The sequence below is a fragment of the Amblyraja radiata genome, chromosome 9 (genome assembly GCF_010909765.2).
Source record: "Amblyraja radiata isolate CabotCenter1 chromosome 9, sAmbRad1.1.pri, whole genome shotgun sequence".
Taxonomy (NCBI): Eukaryota; Metazoa; Chordata; class Chondrichthyes; order Rajiformes; family Rajidae; genus Amblyraja; species Amblyraja radiata.
The window spans coordinates 57,945,003-57,960,247 of NC_045964.1; the positions used below are offsets into that span (position 1 = coordinate 57,945,003).

At 45.6% G+C, this 15,245-nt stretch overlaps 1 protein-coding gene across 2 annotated transcripts in view; it reads left to right on the forward strand.

The window, feature by feature from the left end:
- The window catches only part of rps6ka5 (ribosomal protein S6 kinase A5), a 161,606-nt gene extending 160,999 nt beyond the window's left edge, over positions 1 to 607 (forward strand). For both annotated transcript variants that reach the window (XM_033027542.1, XM_033027543.1), the window contains one exon: positions 316 to 607. In XM_033027542.1, coding sequence (XP_032883433.1) covers positions 316 to 552 — 237 coding nt within the window. In that variant the 3' untranslated portion in view covers positions 553 to 607. The remainder of the gene's footprint in view (positions 1 to 315) is intronic.
- The last annotated feature ends 14,638 nt before the right edge of the window (positions 608 to 15,245 follow it).

A 15,245-nucleotide genomic window follows, 5' to 3' on the forward strand; every position in this document is an offset into this window, starting at 1 on the left:
CTGATTGTGTTTCTCCCTCCCTCCCTCCCTCCCTCCCTCCCTCCCTCCTCCCTCCCTCCCTCCCTCCCTCCCGCCCGCCCTCCCTCCCTCCCGCCCTCCCTCCTCCCTCCCTGCCCTCCCTCCTCCCTCTCCCTACCTCCTCCCTACTCTGCTCTCCCTCCCTGCCCTCCCTCTCCCTCCCTCCCTCCCTCTCTCCCTCCCTCCCTCCCTCTCTCCCTCTCTCCCTCCCTCTCTCCCTCCCTCTCTCCCTCCTTCTCTCTCTCCTCCTCTCCCTCCCTCTCTCTGTCTCTCCCTCTCTATCTGTCCCCTACACAGGCCTTCAACCAGTGCAAGAGGGAGGGCTTTTGTCTGCAGAACGTGGACAAGGCGCCGCTGGCTAAAAGGCGCAAGATGAAGAATAGCACCAGCACGGAGACCCGGAGCAGCTCCAGTGAGAGCTCGCACTCCTCCTCTTCCCAGTCCCATGACAAGACCACCCCCACCAAGATGCTGCAACCCAGCAACCCAGCGGACAACAGAAACCCCGACACCATCTTCCAGTTCTCCGACTGAGCTGCAACAGGCAGGCCCTTATTCCCAACTTTAAAAATAAACCCACCTTTACTTTTTTTTTAAATCACCCCTTTGAGGACCACAAATGTCATTGTTTTCAGCCTTCATCCTTCCAAAGTACTTTATTTATTCCAAAGCACATGTTGTGTGTAGGTACAGTATATATAGATGTATGAAGTAGTTCTGCATTCCCCTGCAAAATCGATCGACCAATTTTCTCTCAGAGCGAGTGCAAGATCCAAATTTAATCCAGCCCAGTGAGGAGTTTCAGAAGAAACTTCTTCACTCAAAGAGTGTCAGGAATGGTGAACACGCTACCTCGCGGAGTTGCCGAAACAAATCGAGCTGAAGCGATTGAGGACGGAATGCCCACGCACACCAGGAGGAGGCCGAGGGAGAACACACTAGTAACGTGGACCACTCGGCCCGACGGCCCGTTCCTGAACTGCACCTTCTATGTAATATTCTGTACATTGGAAAACGGAACTGATTTTTAAACAAGTCAAAAAAATATACATGTACTGCATCAAAACAAAACTCTACAGCCTGACACTCTAAAGGGCTTTTAGTTATTTTTGTGCATTTTTTTAAGTGTGAAAGAATGCAAATATCTATCAGGTGCATTTTACCAAGGAACATATTTCCGTTGCGCAAGCCCAAAAGAATTCAAGGTAAGACGAAAGCACTGTGTTCATAGGCTTACCTTTATCTGAAAGACTGCTCCGATGATAAGATGACGGATCTATTGTGTACTTAACTTATGCATCAGAAACGGGGCGCATGGCTCAGATTTCTCGTATGAATTGCTGGACCTCTTATCCATCCCTCACCACCCCTGAACTATGACCCTACAGATGAGCACCAGGCTATCATCTCGCAGAGTTCCTGCACTTATCCATCTTTTGGCTTATCCATCAGTCGACCCGAAAACGTCGCCTATTTCCTTCGCTCCATAGATGCTGCCTCACCCGCTGAGTTTCTCCAGCATTCTTGTCTACCTACGATTTTTTCCAGCATCTGCAGTTCTTACTTATCCATCTTTTTGGCTTTGGTTCTTTTTGTCAGACACTTTTGTGTTCCTGCTCCGTACAGTGGGATGTCGGAGTCACTCACAGTTGTCTTCTCTGCATTAGCCTTTCGCCATCTCCAAGGCACCCGCCGGCAGCATGACATACTTTGACACAAAGGACAAATCTTCAGCAGCACGTTATCTGCCCGGTGCTGATTGCTTCTTGGTGATCCACGAGGAAATTTATATTCCTATAACCCGGAGGGAAAAATAAAACAAAGCATTTTTGTGTTTCTTTTCCCACTTCAAAGTATGTCACTAATTCTGAGCACTTCTGGATTTCTGTTTAAGTGAAGTGTAAAATGTCTGACCCATTTGGGAAATCTGAGTCTTAAGATATCCTTTATATATATATATGTGTTGTTTTGTCTTTTTAGAGTGGGTTTGTGGGGAAGCTTGTACATTGAAGCAATGTTTTTTGGTCATGTAATGTGCCAGAAGCTTTGTTCTTTATGTATTCTTTGGCATGTACTCTGTTTATTTCTTGCATGGGTGGGAATCGTGCAGGTAACCTGTTAGTACAAGTTTTGTAAAGTTGTGTCCCAACCATCCATTTAACTGGTACCCTGTCGCAGCCAACAGTTTGACATCTTTTTGGTTTACTTTGTAATTGTGTTATTGACCGATAATTAGGCAGTTGAGAGGAGCCAACCTTGCTGTTCAGACTGTTATAATCAATACTGATATAATCAATATTGCATTGCTCGGTAAAAGTTCTCCTCAAAGTGGAGACCCTTAAGGGCCTGTCCCACTTACGCGATTTTTTTCGGCGACTTGCCGGCACCCGTCACAGTCGCAGCAGGTTGCCGAGCAGGTTACTCACCACCAAACAGGCGTCACGTGTCAACATGTCACGGGGTGACGCCTGTTTGGTGGTGAGTAGTCGCCCAAAGAGTCGTACCTTTTTCTGGTCGCCGCTGGATTTTCAACATGTTGAACATTTTCGGCAACCTGCTGCGACTATGACAAGTCGCCGAAAAAATCGTGTAAGTGGGACAGGCCCTTTACAATATGAAGTTCCCGTTGGATGAAATTGCATCTTGTTTTTTTCAGAGCATCTGCTACTAAAGTGCAGCTCATGCATTAGGAGAGATTACCCCTTGGAATTCAAGTGAATAGAAAGCAGGCAATTCAGTCTGTCCTACCATAGACAGACACAAAATGCTGGAGTAACTCAGCGGGACAGGCAGCATCTCTGGAGAGAAGGAATGGGTGACGTTTCGGGTCGAGACCCTTCCTCAGACTGATGTCAGTGGAGTGGGCAGTACATAGATAAGGAAGTGTAAGGTGTGAAAACAGGACAAAGGGAATAGTGATCAAGGAAAATGTAGAATAGATCATTGTTATTTGGGAGATGGTAACAGCAAAGCAAACAGAGATAAAATGTAGTTGGAGACAGTAAGACTGGTGGGAGAACTGGCAATGGGGAGGGGATGGAGAGAGAGGGAAATCAAGGGCTACTTGAAGTTAGAGAAGTCAATGTTCACACCGCTGGGGTGTAAGGTGCCCAAGCAAAATATGAGGTGGTGTTCCTCCAATTTGCGCTGGGCTTCACTCTGACACTGGAGAAGGCCCAGGACAGAAAAGTCAGATTGGGAATGCGAGGGGGAGTTGAAGTGTTTCCTCCTGCTGTCCTACCATAGAAGCGGGTGTGTGTCATAGCGTCTTTGCACAGCGGGCAACAGGCTTACAAAACCTTGCCACCTTTGCCAACCTCCGAAAGCTGCCTCCTACTTCAATCTCATTTTCCATCCTTGCTTTCCACTGATGTCTTTCACACCCTCCAGTCCCAAATGTAAAATGGGATTGAAGCAGCATACTACAGGAAACTGGAGGCCTGGCAGCACGACAGTGCATGTTAAAAAGGCAGAACCAGGTCTGTGATGAGTGAAACAGTGTTATTTTTCTTTATCTCAGCGTATTCTCCCAGCGCCCCAGTTTCTAGCATTTGCTGTTTTGATTAATGAATCTAAAAAAAGTATTCTTTATCATCAGTCATCGTGGCTCATAGGAACGCATGACATTCAGTCTATGTGAATTTTAATACAACGGTGGCCAGTCTAGGAAGGAGTAGGTGACGTTTCGGGTCGAGACCCTTCCTCGAAGGGTCTCGACCCGAAACGTCACCTATTCCTTCGCTCCATAGATGCAGCCTCACCCGCTGAGTTTCTCCAGCAATTTTGTCCACCTTCAATTTCTCCAGCATCTGCAGTTCTTTCTTAAACGAATGTAAAATGATCGTGAGATTTGGGTTTTTAAAAGTGTTGTCTCTGTTTATTTTTATGTGAATAGGAAATTTCCAAGCTTTCAAAGTCTGATATTTTATTGAAAAGAGAATGTAATCCTATGATCTAGATTCTCCGGACCAAAATGAAGGGCCATCATTTTTTTTTATACCAATGTGACCTGGTCCAGTGGTCATGTTATTTTATTAGAAGCGTGAAATCTCTGGGCTTGAAGGAATCACTCGAGTGGAGACCACCCCATTTACATCTCATTTGAGGACCTAAAAGTCAATGGAAATAGGTGATGGGCCTGGTTCCCAGATTGCCACTGATGTAGAGTTGTCTATGAAAGTTACACTGGTTCCGATGTTGATTTTACCAGCGGCCACTGGAGATCGAAACGTCCTGTGAAGGTCAGGACACAAAAACGTGGGCAGATGCCTTCTTCAGCCCCTCCTGTCCCATCATTATTCAGAGCAGAACACTATTGAAGAACACCATTCATTCCAGCTGCCACTCTGTCCTCCTTTCTGAAGAATCGCCCGAGCCCGAAATGTCCACCCATCATTTATTTTCCTCCAGAGATGCTGCCTGACCCGCTCATTTGTCAATCCAGCACCTTCAGTCTCTTTATCTGTGTCTGTCTGAACGTAAGGGTCATGCAAAGATCAAAGCCGTGTGAGGTTGACCAGCCTTTTGCTTCAGTGAGAAGAAGATGAACAAAGTATCATCGGTACAAGTACTTTGTTGTGGTGATAAACTCTGCCTAACGTTGTTGATGTGGACATGTCAACACATTGCACGACTCAATTGAGGAGAGCATCCAGCGACCTGGAGATGGATGTGTGCAAATGGCCGGCAGAGTGTTTCAACAGACATATATGGGAGAGGGGCAGCATGAATAATTTGATATGTGTGCAGTGATACCTCACAGTAAAGCAGCTGAAGTGAATTACATCCAATTTCCCAGGACCTCCGCAGACCATTTCAATTGCATTCTGTGTCGAATTGTCTGGTGCTTGGTCTGTGGCCACCGCAGTGATATGTTGTGGATCCGTTAACCATGTATTCCTGAGGACAAGAAATGCTAAGATGCTTTTCATAAGTTCTAGGAGCAGAATTGGGCCATTTGGCCCATCATAAGTCATAGGAGCAGAATTAGGCCATCGAGTCTACTCCGCCATTCAATCGTTCCCTCTCAACCCCATTCTCCTGCCTTCTCCCCATAACCCGAAAAGAATCTGTCAATCTCCGCCTTAAAAATATGCATTGACTTGGCCTCCACATCCACCTGTGGCAATGAATTCCCTTTTTTTAATGTCTATGAACGTTTCTTAAACCATGGGGGTTTGCTAATTCGTAGCTGTACACCCTTGAGAGTGTGAGGCATGCCATAGATGGAAAATTGGGCAACAGTTACTGGATATCTGAATGTTTGGCGCACTGTTTGGGCTGAATTCTGCAGTCCCTTTCTCGAAACTACGTTTGTTATCTATTTGCCACCTTTGTTAGGACTTTGTACATATTAACTTAAGATGTCGAACAGATTGCAGTGTTGACTTTTTTAATGCATCCCGGTTTTTAACACAACCGATAGTTTTAAAGAGCTACATACAGGTTTCACTTCAGTCTCGGTGAAATGTACTGTCTGCAATCCTATCTGCAGAGCTGTGTGCAACACACTGCAAAACTATTCAAAAGCCTCTGGGCTTGCATGCTAAACAAAATATTATAGCAACATTGATTTTTGCATACAGTTTTTAACCCTGTATAATACTGACTTTTGCAAAGCTACCGTTGAAACTATTGTGACTGGGATCTGCCATGTTACATTATTTATTGACTATTTAATGAGGGAAATAATTTAAAATGATGAAAAGTTTATTATAGCTTTCTAACAACTTGTACAGAGTTTTTAAAAGTTGATAGCATTTATTCAGGTGAGCCCGTGAAAGCATTTAAGACTATTTTTACAGCTTTAAGGTCAACTTGCTTTAACTATAACTACTTTACAACAAAAAAAGTTGGCAATTACTCACTGTATTTTTAAAGAAAAGAAAATTATTTGTGGATTTATTGTGTGTGGTGAGGACAAATGTCCTATTGTGCAAATGTGCTATGAAATTGATGCAATTTAATATATATATATATATATATGTGTATATATTCACAACGAAAAATACAATGACTAGTCTTGTAGGTCATTTTAACTCCCTCCGAGGGCATAATACTCCATAATATTATTACACTTTATTGACACACAGGAATATAGCATTAGGTGTTTATATTATTGTTGTCTTGAGGAATAAAACAATTTATGAAAGCAAACTTGATTAAACCATTGGAGGATACAGTTCTAATGCATATCAGTTCACCCACAGTATATTCACAGCCAAGGACTAGATGTGCCAGCTGTTTGCTGGAGTGATCAACCCCTCCATTACACACCATCCTCCGCAACCTCGCAACATGTCTATCCAGCTGTGATTGAAAAGCAAAACCTCACCTAAACATGTCCTCCAGAGATGCTGCCTGATCCTCTGAGTTACTCCAGAACTTTGTGTCTTTATTAGACAAGTGAAATCCTGATTCATAAGATCACAAGTGATAGGATCGGAATTAAGCCATTCGGCCCATCAAGTCTACTCCGCCATTCAATCATGGCTGATCTATCTCTCCCCCCCAACCCCATCCATTTTCCTGCCTTCTCCCCATAACCTCTGACACCCGTACTAATCAAGAATCTATCTATCTCTGCCTTAAATATATCCGCTGACTTGGCCTCCACATCCTTCTGTGGCAAAGAGTTCCACATATTCACCGCCCTCTGACTAAAGAAATTCCTCCTCATCTCCTTCCTAAAAGAACATCCTTTAATTCTGAGGCGTTGACCTCTAGTTCTAGACTCTCCCATCAGTGGAAACATCCTCTCCATCTAAGCCTTTCACTATTCGATGTTTCAACGTCCTTCTAAACTCCAGCGAGTACAGGCCCGGTGCCGTCAAATGCTCATCATATGTTCCTGGGATCATTCTTGTAAACCTCTAGACCCTCTTCAGAGCCAGCACATCCTTCCTTAGATATGCGGTTCATATGTGTTAAAAAGTAATTGATGCTCTAGTTTTAAGCAAAAGTGTTGTTTTGTTGCCAATAAATATATTGTGGCAGAGTCACAGCAGTGTGAAGATATTAGGTGTCTCCCCCCCCCCCCCCCCCACGCTTCTTCATTCTTTATAGCCTTTAGACTTACAGCATGGAAACAGGCCCGTACACCAGCACTATACTAGGCACTAGGGACAATTTAGAATTTGCAGAAGCCAATGAACCTACAAACCTGTTCCTTCTTTGGAGTGTGGGAGGAAACCAGATCACCCGGAGAAAACCCACGAGGTTACAGGGAGAATGTACCAAACTCCGTACAGACACCCGTTGTCAGGATCAAATCTGGGTCTCTGGCACTGTAACGCAGCAGCACTACCCGTTGTGCCATCGTGCTGTCCCATTACTCAGGGGCCTGGGTAGAAACATAGAAAATAGGTGCAGGAGTAGGCCATTCGGCCTTCCGATCCAGCACCGCTATTCAATATTGTCATGGCTGATCATCCAAAATTTCCCTGTTCCTGCTTTCTCCCCATATCCCTTGATTACGCTGTATCTAACTCTCTCAAATGCTATTTGAAACTAAAATTAAATTAAAATAGTAGAAACACCCAACAGGTCAAGCAGGTTCTCCGTGGAGAGAGAAACAGAGTCAACCTTTCAGTTTGCTGACATTACAACATGAAGATAACATTTACGCCTGCTAACCGCCTTTGTTGTATTTGGTGACTGTTTACCATCAGACCTTAAGGTGTATGAGTGATGTCAGTCTAACCTGCCGTTCACACTGGTATTGAAACAGGCTTGGGATAACGCCCTAGTGTGCATTACTAGTGTACTAGTGTATTATATGTGTTCCAGTTTCATATTTTCATACATTCATAAACTCATAAGTCATAGGAGCAGAATTAGGCCATCCAGCCCATCAAGTCTACTTCGCCAATCAATCATGGCTGATTAATCTCTCTCTCTAACCCCCATTCTCCTGCCTTCTCCTCACAACCCCTAATATCCATACTAATCAAGAATCTATCTATCTCCACCTTAAATATATCCACTGACTTGGCCTGCACAGCCTTCTGTGGCAATGAATTCCACAGATTCACCACCCTTTGACTGAAGAAATCCCTCCTTGTCTCCTTTCTAAAGGTACGTCCTTTTATTCCGAGGCTGTGACCTCTGGTCCTAGACTCTCCCACTGGTGGAAACATCGTCTCCACACCCACTCTATATCCAGGCCTTTCACTATTCTGTAAATTTTCCACTGATCACCTGATAATCGTGCAAAGCTCTTCGGATCAGAAGGCAGCTTTTGGTTGGCTCAGCATTAATTATTATTCATGTTTTTAATGTTTTATGTGTCGTTAACTGTCACTGTATGTCATGTTGTCACTTGCGGGCGGAGCACCCAGGCAAATTTCTTGTATGTGAATACTTGGCGAATAAACTTATTCATTCATTCAGACAAAGTCATCCAAAATTCAACTAAGCTAAGGGGAATTGTTGATAGCTGCATTGAATTGAAGAAAGTTTTTTTTATTTAAAGTTTGAGATTTGAAGGATCGTGGAGGTACTACAATGAGAGTAGCTCCTGTACTTGTTTAATATAGCGAGATATATTTGGGGGATTCCTCTCTCTCGTCTCGCTCACACACACACACTGTTGTAACAGGGAAACCAAATCACACAGCGGTGCTTGTGTGCTGTGCAGCTATCCTGGAGTGAAGTGAGCTACACACTGTGGAGACCCTACTTTATGCAACACACATACGTGTCCGTTATCTATTCAACAGTCTGTTCGGGAAATACGTCTCTTTATTTTCTAGCTGGGCTAGGAAGTGAAAGTGCTGAAGTTTATTCTGTGTAGAGCCCTGACGACGAGAGAGTTGGCAGCGAAAGTTTTTAAAATCACGTTGGGAAAGCAGCCAAAGTACTGAATTTTCACCCCTCTCTGTACATATCTTTCCAGGCACGGAGAGAAATATGAGCTGGGTCTGGATGTAGTACGCTGAAAAACTCTCGGTAGAGCATCACTCAGCACTAAGCATCGCTCAGCTAGTTGTACACATGGTGGTGGCAGGTACTGGCATATTTTGCAAGGCGCCTGGGATTTTATAATGTGGTTTATTTATTGTAGAGATAATCAAATCGAGTATTTTATTAAAGCGAGAGGGACAGAGTTTTGTAAACTTGGTCACAGTGGAAGCAACTTTTCCTTTGCTGCAGGGAATTAACGGATGAGTTGTATCAACTTGAGAGCAGGCATCAGAAGGTGGAGTGGTCCGTGCTCTGATAAAACTGATATTGCTCGACACAAATACTATTTTAAGAAGTGGTCCAATGTTTTGACATGCACAGGCTTCAGTGCCATTCAGTTTAGGCTGAGGATTACAATAGAAACCAAGGGCTCACACTGTCAGAAACATTTGTGTGAATAAATGTACTTGTCTTTTGAAATGAAATAAACTCACCAATAGTATGAAATAAACCGATTGGAATTTTTTTTGTTGCCATGTTCATTTGTCTCTGCTCTGTGATGATAAAAAACTGGCATGGCAGCTCCCCCTGGTGGCAGCAGCTGAATGTGATACTGAGCCAAACAGCACCTGCCTGATGAAGAAGAGTCCCGACCTGAAACGTCGCCCGTCCATGTTCTCCAGAGATGCTGCTTGACCTGCTGAGTTACTCCAGCGTGCTGTATCCATTTGTGCATTAACCAGCATCTACATTTCTTTGTTTCTACATTTGTTTCTACAACTGATGAAGAAAGTTCACTACCTGAAACATCGTCTATCCATGTTCTCCAGAGATGCTACCTGACCTGCTAAGTTACTCCAGCACACTGGGCCTTTTTTTGCAAACCAGCATCTGCAGTTCCTTGTGTCTGGCACCTGATGACGGTCACTAGATTTAAACCGATGGGGAAATAAGGATGTAGGGTCTCGACCCGAAACTTCAGCAATTCTTTTTCCTCCACAGATGCTGCCTGACCGAGACTGAGTCTGTTTTTTTTGCTCTAGTTTCCAGCATCTGCAGTCTCTTGAGTCACGATTGACAAATGACTAGAGGGTGGTGGGTGTATGGAGCAGGCTGCCAGAGGAGATAGCTGAGGCAGGTCCAATAACAGCATTTAAAAGACATTTGGACAGGTAGTTAGTTAGTTAGTTTTGGCTGATTGGCACCTTTTCATACCTCAAGTTTCCCTCTCCCCTGACTCTCAGTCTGAAGAAGAATCTCGACTGGAAACGTCAACTATTCCTTTTCTCCAGAGATGCTGTCAGCCCTGCTGAGTTACTCCAGTATTTTGGGTCAGGTCAGGTCAGGTCGGGGGGAGTTCCCACCGCCACAGTTACCATGTAATCCCGTGCCACCTGCTCCATAGTCGGCGGCTAAACCGTCTCCCCCACCTGGTTTGCCAGGTGAGGAGGGGGCTGTGGACCCCCAGCAGGACCAAAAACAAGACCTGTCAAAGGGCAGATGAGCTTCTAACGAGCCAACGGCCATCCACACTTCAATCGAAGTTGTGATTACCATCGTACATAGCATTGTAAGGAATTATGATAAATCATCTTTAAGGGCTCTTAAAGATAGCGGAGTCAGGGGATATGGGGAGAAGGCAGGAACGGGGTACTGATTGGGGATGATCAACCATGATCACATTGAATGGCGGTGCTGGCTCGAAGGGCCGAATGGCCTACTCCTGCACCTATTGCCTATTATCACACACACCAAAATCCTATACTTCCAGCGGTGGAAGTCTGCAGGAACTAGGGGACAGAGATGTGTGGAGCGTCCGTCACCGTTCCCATTGGAAACCAGCACCACTGCGTCGCTAATGTTTTCAACAATGATGAATTGTGTCTTATCTTTGGTGTAAACCGGCATCAGCAGTTCTTTCCTACACGGGTAGTTAGTTTAGTTTATTATCACGTGTACCGATACAATGAAAAGCTTTTGTTGCATGCTATCCAGTCAGCAGAAAGACAACACATGATTACAATCCAGCTGTCTACAGTGTACAGTTACAGGATAAAGGGGATAGCATGTAGTGCAAGATAAAGAGGAGTAAAGTTCGATTAAAGATAGTCTAAGGGTCTCCAATTAGGTAAGTGGGAGGTCAGGACCGCTCTCTAGTTGGTGATAGGATGGTTCAGTTGCCTGATAACAGCTGGGAAGAAACTGTCCCTGAATCTGGAGGTGTGTGTGTGTGCATTTTCACACTTTTGTCCTCTTGCTTGATGGGAGAGGGGAGAAGGGAGCGAGCGGGGGAGAAGAGGGAATGACTGCGGTGAGATTCATCCTTGATTATGCTGGTGGCCTTGCCAGGACATGGTTAGTAAAGGTTTAAGGTGATATTGGCGAAACACGGGTAGGTGGGATTAATTTAGATGGGAATTAGACAATAGGTGCAGGAGCAGGCCATTTGGCCCTATGAGCCAGCACCGCCATTCAATGTGATCATGGTTGATCATCCCCAATCAGTACCCCGTTCCTGCCTTCTCTCCATATCCCTTAACTCCACTATCCCTAAGAGCTCTATCTAGCACCCTCTTGAAAGTATCCAGAGAACCAGCCTCCACCGTCCTCTGAGGCAGAGAACTCCACAGACTCACAACTCTCTGTGTGAAAAAGTGTTTCCTCATCTCCGTTCTAAATGGCTTACTCCTTATTCTTAAACTGTGGCCCCTGGTTCTGGACTCCCCCAACATCGGGAACAGGTTTCCTGCCTCTAGCGTGTCCAAACCCTTAATAATCTTATATGTTTCAATAACATATCCTCTCATCCTTCTGGTTTCGGCCCGAAACATTGCCTATCTCCTTCGCTCCATAGATGCTGCTGCTGCAACCGCTGAGTTTCTCCAGCATTTTTGTGTACCTTCTAAATTCCAGAGTATACAAGCCCAGCCCCTCCAATCTATCAACATATGACAGTTCCGCCATCCCGCAATTGACCTCGTCCATCCCGGGAATTAACTTTCTTGGCTTCTTGGATGAGTTGGGCTGAAGGGCCTGTTTCCGTCCTGTGTGACTATGAACGCAATGGCGTTTGATGTTTTACCAAGGGTAAAGGTAGAGAAGCCTCCAGGATCTCCAAAACATGGAGGGCAGACCTAACGGGATAATTGATCTCCTGATTTGTGCCGAAGGTAGACACCAAATGCAGGAGTGACTCAGCAGGACAGGCAGCATCCCTTGAGAGAAGGAATGGGTGACACCTCGGGTCGGGACCCCTCCCCAGACCCCTCCTCATTTGTGCCTAAAAGTTACGTTCACTGCAGAAAAACATCTGAAATAAGTTTTGTAACATTTCAACTGACCTAATTAGCGACCTGAACAGTTTTCAAGCTGTTATCGTTATTTTTCTTTCACCCAGGGATTAAAGCCGATATTGCTTGTTATAGAGGCGATGGGTGCCTTTAAATAATAAACCCCCTATCTCTACTTCTCTCTCCACCTACCTCTCTCCCCATCTCTCTACTCCCTCCTCTCTCCTCCCCCTCTCTCTCTCTCTCTCTCTCTCTCTCTCTCCCCTCCCCTCTCTATCCCCTCGCTTCTCTCCCCCCTCTTCTCTCCCCTCCCTCTCCCCCTCCCCCCTTTCCTCTCTCCCCCCTCTCTTCTCTCCCCCTCTTCTCTCCTCTCTCCCCTCTCATCCCCTCTCCCCCCTTTCCTCTCTCCCCCTCCTCTCTCCCCCTCTCTCTCCTCTCCCCTCCGCTCCTCTCCCCTCTCACTCTCTCCCCCTCCTCTCTCCCCTCTCCCCACTCCTCTCCCCTCCCCCCTCTTTCCTCTCTCTCCCCCTCTTCTCTCCTCTCTCCCCTCTCCTCTCTCTACCCCCCTCCTCTCTCTCCTCGTCTCTCTCCCCCCCCTCCTCTCTCTCCTCTCCCCTCTCCTCTCTCTCCCCTCACCTTGCTTTTTCAGTGATGCCCACACTCCCCTCCCTTCTATTTGCATATTTTTAGTTAGCCAGAGAAGTAGTGTAAAATTCTTGAGATGCATTAGCAAAAGACTCCTGTCTTTAGAGTCACTTAACTTCTAAAGACCCCCGTCAGCTCTCTGCTGACACTAATTACTGGGTGATCATTTTTAGCTACCACCTAATTAACTACAAATGCCACAAGCATCTCTCTTCTTTCCCTTTGAAAAACATACTAACATAAGCCTTATGTTAAGGTCGTAGTTAAGCGAAATACTGTTAGCAAAATATATCCTAAGAGAGGAAATCTCTTCTCCGAATTCTTAGAATTCTCTCTAGTATGAAAATCCTGTGTTGAATGCACTCGTGCATGTAATGATCTGTTTTAATTGTGTGGACACAAACAAAAGATTTTCACTGTAGAAACAAGGAACTGCAGTCGCTGGTTTACAAAAAAAAAAGAGACAAAGTGCTGGAGTAACTCAGCGGGCCAGGCAGCCTTTCTGGAGAACATAGGTTAGTGATGTTTCAAATCAGGAGCCTTCTTCATACTGATTGTGGAGGGGGGAAAGGAAGTTGGTAGAGAGGAGGGGCAGGACACAGCCTGGCAGGTAAACACAGGCGAGACAAAGCCTTTCACTGTACCTCGTTACACATGTTAGATTTATATCTTAGGGCTAACGGAATCAAGGGATATGGGGAGAAAGCATGAACGGGGTACTTTTTAGTTTAGTTTACAGATACAGCACGGAAACAGGCCCTTCGGCCCACCGGGTCCGGGCCGACCAGCGATCCCCGCACATTATAGACAATAGAGAACAGGTGCAGGAATAGGCCATTTGGCCCTTCGAGCCAGCACCGCCATTCAATGTGATCATGGCTGATCATCCTCAATCAGTACCCCGTTCCTGCCTTCTCAAAATATCCCCTGACTCCGCTATCTTTAAGAGCCCTATCTAGCTCTCTCTTGAAAGCATCCAGAGAACCTGCCTCCACCGCCCTCTGAGGCAGAGAATTCCACAGACTCACCACTCTTTGTGAGAAAAAGTGGTTCCTCGTCTCCGTTCTAAATGGCTTACTCCTTATTCTTAAACTGTGGCCCCTGGTTCTGGACTCCCCCAACATCGGGAACATGTTTCCTGCTTCCAGCGTGTCCAAGCCCTTAACAATCTTATATGTTTCAATGAGATACCCTCTCATCCTTCTAAACTCCAGAGTGTACAAGCCCAGCTGCTCCATTCATATGAGAGTCCCGCCATTCCGGGAATTAACCTTGTAAACCTACGCTGTACTCCCTCAATAGCAAGAATGTCCTTCCTCAAATTAGGGGACATCTTACACCCACCAGGGACAATTTTTACATTTACCAAGCCAATTAACCTCCAAACCTGTACGTCTTTGGAGTATGGGAGGAAACCAAAGTTCTCGGAGAAAACCTACGAAGGTCATGTGAGAACGTACAAACTCCATGCAGAAAGCATTGATCCCGAGGCTCTAGCGCTGTGAGGCTTTAGGTTGCTGCTACTCAGTCTTTACAGTATTGCCTCCACTCCTGGTTGCTCCTACACAGTCCGCTTCACCGCACCTATAACTCTGCGCCACCTTGCCAAACACTTAAACTCCCCCTCCCATGCCCACACTGACCTTTCTGTCCTGGGCCTTCTCCATTGTCAGAGTGAGGCCAAACACAAATTGGAGGAACAGCACCTCATATTTCACTTGTGCAGCCCAGCGGCATGAATATTGATTTCTCAAATTCGTAACCCCTGCATTCCCTCTCTCTTCATCCCTCCCCCACCCTAGTCATCGTACTAGTTTCACTGTCATCCCGTTGAGTTTAACTGTCTGTATAACTCATTATCATCTATTGATGAGGGAATTGAAGGCAATATCTCCAAGTTTGCGGATGACACTAAGCTGGGGGGCAGTGTTAGCTGTGAGGAGGATGCTAGGAGACTGCAAGGTGACTTGGATAGGCTGGGTGAGTGGGCAAATGTTTGGCAGATGCAGTATAATGTGGATAAATGTGAGGTCATCCATTTTGGTGGCAAAAACAGGAAAGCAGACTATTATCTAAATGGTGGCCGACTAGGAAAAGGGGAGATGCAGCAAGACCTGGGTGTCATGGTACACCAGTCATTGAAAGTGGGCATGCAGGTGCAGCAGGCAGTGAAGAAAGAGAATGGTATGTTAGCTTTCATAGCAAAAGGATTTGAGTATAGGAGCAGGGAGGTTCTACTGCAGTTGTACAGGGTCTTGGTGAGACCACACCTGGAGTATTGCGTACAGTTTTGGTCTCCAAATCTGAGGAAGGACATTATTGCCATAGAGGGAGTGCAGAGAAGGTTCACCAGACTGATTCCTGGGATGTCAGGACTGTCTTATGAAG